We start from the raw sequence: 6000 nt of genomic DNA, 5'->3' as shown, positions 1-6000 counted from the left end.
AAGCTGCATGAAAAATTTTGCATGTTAAATTGCTAGCTCTTAAAATTGAGAAATATAAGCTCTATAAACCAGTTTCCTGTATTTCCTTAAGCTCTTCTAACCGAGCTTGCATCCATCTTCTTCTCTGTTGATACCTGCAATAGAAATGTATAACAAAAATAAATAAATAAACGTTATAGAATTGAAGAACATTACAAAGTAGATGTGACAAAATGTACAACATCACTGTTAAAAGTTGCTGTTAATTACATTACATTAGTTAGTAGTTCTATAAGCAGTAAACCTTTTAACCTCCCCCTCCATGGGTGCAAGACCTTCCGTCTCAGGACGGATTTCTGTCTTTGACAAAATTTCCGAGACGGAGGTCGGGACGGAAAGCAATTCGATGGCTTTTCTTTCAATTGCTTCTTAAAAAAAAAAAAAAAAAAATGAGTGTTTGAAAAATATGCTTTAATTACTGGACTGTTCCATAACCACGAATTGAATTTAATTGAATTTACATCAACATTCTTTCCATTTGCGGCCATAGGCTTGTTTTGCTTGCATCGTGCTTTTGGATGAGTGGCTTTTAGACTCGCGCCGTTTGACTTTTTTTTTAGGTTTCTGTTATTTCCAACTCACTGCACTGCAGAAGGAGGTGTTGCTCGCTATTCTCCCTGATTTTTCGAAATAATCATCTCTATTGCTTGTCCTTTTCTCTTGCTATTTTTAATCATCCTTTCATTCTTTTTTTATTTGCGTTTTTTCTTCTTTTTATGAAAACTTTTACACACAGAAATGAAAATTATGTGCGCTCTTATAATGTCTTTGAGTTGAATCTGAATCACCGATTGAGAGTGATTGCTGACGAGTTGAAATAATTACGCCACAGCAAACGACGTCTACATACCAGGTAAAATGGGAACTATCAGGGGTTTTTGAAAATTTTAATGAAAACGGGAATTTTAGAAAGAATTGGGGGGGAGGGGATTTCAAGCTGGTTTGAAACATCAATGGGCAACCATTCCTGCATTTTTAACAAAGACTTGAGGAACCACTAAATTCCAATGTCCTTCTATACAACACTCGCTAAAATATATGGGGGGAGTGGGAGAGAGAAAGAAAGGAAACGAGAAAAATTGCGGCAGCACGAGTTTGCGAAAAAACCCTGCTCTTGCAGAGAGGGTAAGTCCGCAAATTAACCCTCGGGTACTGAGGTCTTAAAACGTTTATATCTTGGACAATCTGGGGGGGCAGCTACTCAAGGGCTGCAGTATAAAATATTGAAAAACTGAATTGAAAGCAATTTTTGAAGCTAGGAGTGGTTCGGGATTTCTCCTCTGCAAACTCTTAAAAATTTAAAAGTCAAAAATGTTTAGGCTGTCTTTAATGATGTAAAAGTGTGGAGAGGGAGGTTTTTAAAAAATAGAAAACTGGAGTCTTAAAAACACTAATTTAGGCAATCTTTGTTCACTTTATGAGAGATGATTTTGGTGTTCTAACTTGAAAATGTTTTGTAGCTGATGTATTAAAAACTATTTGAGTCTATACTTAAATGACTTAAGGGCATTTGGGATCCTCTACAGAAAAAGTGTTTGTAATTGAAGTCTTAAATTTTTTAGGCTGTCTTTGGCAATGTCAAGAGGGAGGGAGGGGGCTCTCTTTAAGCGAAATTCCGAAATTGGAATCTTAAAAATGAAACTTTAGACTGTCTTGGGGTTCGGGGTTCCCCTTTCTCAAAAAATATTCATAGCTGAAGTATTCAGAACTCAGCTTTAGGTAATCTTTGGAAGACTTAAAAAGAGGGAATTCAGAGGCTTTCTCTCAATAAATTTTGAACTTAAATTCTTAAAACTACGGTGATGAAAAGGGGGAACCGTAAATTTAAGTCAAATTTAGTGAACTTAGGGGAAGGAGTTCGGGTGCTCTCTTCCCCAAAAATTTCACTGTGTTGAAGTATTAAAATGCTATTTTGGCTATTTTTGAGTGAGTTAAGAGATACGGAATTCAGGGGGTGGGCTGGGGGGTCTTCCTCGAAACATTTTAGAAATTGAAGTTTTAAAACTTTGGGTTGTCTTTGGCGATGTGGGGAGGGGAGTTGCTCTTTCAATGGGAAAATAAATCTTAAACACAAACTTGCAGTCTTTAGTAAACACAATGGGGGTTCGGGGGGATTCCGCCGCCTGGCCCGAAATATTTCCGTTTCTGAAATTTTAAGAGCTTTGTTTTGGGCTATCTTTGGATGACTTAAAAGGTAGGGTATAGGAAGCTTCTTTCAAAAAGTTTCAAAAATTAAAGTATTAAAACTTTTAGACGGTCGTAAGTCATGTTTATAAATAAGGAGGGTACTATTCCTAGAAAAAAATTTAGAAACTGAAACCTTAAAAATTCAAATTTAGGACATTTGTGGTGAACTCATAGAAATGGGGTTCGGGAGTTCTCTTTCGAAAATTTTTTGATGCTCAAATATTTAAAACGCCACTTTAGGCTATATTTGAGTGTCTTAAGAGGGATGTGATTCGGGGGTCCTGCCTGGGGTAAGGATTCAGTTCTCGTATTTCTTTTTTTAATTAATGAATATTAGAAAGTGTATCTGGTTTAAAAAATATATCTACCTCAGCAGTTTTTTTATTGCTAATTTCACCACCTGCTATCTTATAAAAGCTACCTTTTTCAAATGAAAACTGTAAGGTCCATTATCATTAATCGCCCATACATTTCCCCAACCTTTCCTTCTTTTCTGGTTTGTTGGCGCTACCTTGGGTAGACTTTCCGATCAGAACTGATTTATGTTGCAAAAGCGAAAATCTTATGTCCCAAGCGATTTATTGCCGCAATAAAAATGTTTACGATCGGCAAAAAACTAATTGCAGGGAGCTGCGAACGCTTTTACCCCTAATATTATCCAACATCGAATGCTTTTTACACCTAACATTATCCAACATCGTCTAAAATGAACTTCAATTTCAAAATATTGCCGAAGGAGGGTTCCTGAACTCCATCCTAAGTAATTCATTTTTATCAAAAGAAATAAACATTGGGCTTTGAAATTTAAGATTGATAAGAAAGAGATGATTGAGAAAACTTATTTTTTTTGAGGACTTGCTCAAAAAAAAAAAATAAATAAATAAATAAATAAGTAAAAAATAAAGTAACCTGTCAAAACAATAAAGATTTTTGTTCAAAATTCAACATTAGGGGCTTTTGCAACAAGTGATTGAAATAAACTGTGGGAACACTACTTATTGATATTTGAACTTTCACATTTCAATTTAAATACCATCAAGCCCTCTTTCATTCACCCAGATCTGGAAAGATTTGGATAATAGAAGAATAGATAAGAAGGCTTTAAATGTGCTTTCAACAGTTGATAACGCACAAGTAAATTTATGCTTAGTAATTATAGCATTGAGGCAGAAATGAAAGAATACTTACTTCAATGTTATTTTACGTTCCTCCCGTTTTTCTTCTTCATTAAACTTGTGTAGAAACATTTTTAATTCTGTTTCTGAGAACTTTATATATTGTGCTACCTGTTTAAAAGATTTTCAAATCAAACTTTATATTTTTGAAAACTTAAAAAAAAAAAAAAAGAAAGAAAAAATAAACAACAAAAGAAACATATTATTTTAATTAATTATTAATATCATTGTAACAATGAAATATCTGTCAAAATGATTTTATATAAACATTTTTAAGTGGCATGATTTGTTTACACATTGAAATAATTATTTCCAATTCAATACAAAAAGTTTCAAATATTTTTCAATCACTAAATTCATTAACTTAGGGTAAGACTTAAAATAATAATACACAGTTGGTAAATTTAAATAAAATACTTGCTAATGCAATTTTCAAGCCAAAACTGTAATTGTACATAAAATCTTCCTATTTATTTTTAAAATATAAATTACAAATATGAGGAAAAAATGTTCAAATTCAGTTTTTTTTTAACAAATTAGTGTGAAGAGGAAAAAATGTAATGATGAATAAAATGTTAAACTGTTGAATGAATTTATCAAACTCTTAGACTGAAAAGAAAATAACTAAATATATTTGTAGAATATGAATGGCATAAGCTTTTACTTTATATATTCAAAATGAATATTACATTGCATAGGCAGCGCCGTACTTGCATGGGTGACACCCGGGGCAATAATATTCTATGTAAATATGAAATGTATGTATGAAATTCATACAATTATCAGAAACAACTAATTTAAGTAACAATAAAACTTTAAGTTGGCTAATGCACAAAAGACAGTAAAAACTATCATTGCCTTTTATATAACTTGCCCTATATGCATAAACACAAGGCTGTCCCGAGATTAAAAGAGAAGGGGGTGTATGAAATTAATTGCCCTTAAGAATTTCAAACGTATCTCAAAAAAAAAAAAAAAAAAAAAAGAGGTTCAGTTTCTTGGTTTAAGAAGAAGTCACTACTAGGTCTAAATATTGACAATATGAATCTAATCCTGAGTATAATTTTCAATTTTCACCCCATGATGGGGAGAAGGGGGCCTCCCCCCAAAAAATTTCCAATTTGTAGTCTTAAAAATGTATTTTAGACAAGCTTTGATAATGTTAGTAGAAAAGAGGTTAGGGAGAGCTCTCACGTTCATTTTTTGAAATTGAAATATTAAAAACGTAAATGTTATTTTAGGGTGTCATCACCCAGAGACGGGTGACACCCAGGGTGGACTATCCTCCTGTAACGAGGTCACTGGCATAGATTTTTTGCTTATTTTTCAAACTCAGGTGGGCACATCTGTTTGAATTGCTGTACAAACAGCTAAATATGAACTTGGGTGAAAATTACGGTATGAGCAGAATAAAAACAAAATTGCACAAATTTATGCATGTATATTTCATCTCAATATTCATACAAGTATATATTTTAGACAGATTTCATATAAAATATTTTTGACTAAAAACTTTATTTTAGATGTTGTGAGAAGGCTAGAATGTTATAAAAAGACAACCTGCTGAGGTCCAAAACTTAATTTCAATGGTTTTTAAATCGATGACTAAAATGCATCTAATGAACTCTTAAACATTCAGTGTATGGAATGCAGGATAAAAAAGACTAGCACAGGTTAACAATGAGAACATTTTGAAAAACCAGCGTTTTAAAGTGTACAGAAGATTACATAAGTTTAAGAATCAAAAAGTTTATCACAGTAGAAGAAATTTAAGGAAAACTCTATTAAATCCATTTATAAAATCAGTTGGAAATATACATTAGAAAAACTGTAGGCATTCGTAGTACCTGTAATGTTAACAGAAAAACAAAAAGGAGAGGTTTTTTTTCCCCATCAATCTAGGCAATTATTTTAAGAAACTAACTATATTCATTAAAAGAGGAAAGGTATCAGAACAAACTTAAATAAAACATTACAACATTTCCCTCAAAAGAGAAAATTTTTTCTCACTTAGCTGGATTTTTTATGCTAATTAAAATTTGTACCTTGGTGGACCACGATTGGAACTGGTACCAATCGCTCAAAAGGCACTGGTATAAAGAGTCACAACTTGATTCTACACTATTTATGTGAAATACATAGAAATAATTGACTAAGTTGATTTCTTTCAATACATATTTTATTTTTGAGGAGAGACTTTTGAATACCACAGTAAAATGTTAGTATAATGATAAATTTGTGGAAATAAAATTTCCAGGACACTGTCAACAACCATCATAAACTTTAATACATATGAACTGATGTTTACTTACCTCACAGGTAACTTCTTCAGTCTGATATCTATTCATTATAAAAACTTTGGCAACATCCTCACTGGGACCGAGCATTACTCTTACCAAAAGAGGATATTCATGTTCTTGAATGCAACGTCTTTCTATGAAAATAAGACATTTTGAAGAAAATCCATTATGTAATTTTATTTATTAACAACACCCTCTTTACTAACAGTCCAGTCATATTAGACATTAAAATTGCGAAGTGCAATGTAGTTCTGATTTTTTAATATGTTGTTTGGGTCAGTTAGAATAGTGTAAACCTA

At 32.4% G+C, this 6000-nt stretch overlaps 1 protein-coding gene across 1 annotated transcript in view; it reads right to left on the bottom strand.

Annotated features, from left to right (window-relative positions):
* The window catches only part of LOC129217005 (ras association domain-containing protein 2-like), a 28331-nt gene continuing 22331 nt past the window's right edge, over nt 1–6000 (bottom strand). The window contains exons 8-10 of the mRNA XM_054851233.1: nt 5714–5835; nt 3415–3512; nt 1–134 (exon numbers count right to left, since the gene is read on the bottom strand). Coding sequence (XP_054707208.1) covers nt 62–134; nt 3415–3512; nt 5714–5835 — 293 coding nt within the window. The 3' untranslated portion in view covers nt 1–61. The remainder of the gene's footprint in view (nt 135–3414; nt 3513–5713; nt 5836–6000) is intronic.

This window comes from Uloborus diversus, chromosome 2 (genome assembly GCF_026930045.1).
Source record: "Uloborus diversus isolate 005 chromosome 2, Udiv.v.3.1, whole genome shotgun sequence".
Lineage (NCBI taxonomy): Eukaryota > Metazoa > Arthropoda > Arachnida > Araneae > Uloboridae > Uloborus > Uloborus diversus.
This window is presented reverse-complemented; position numbering and strand designations above follow the sequence as displayed.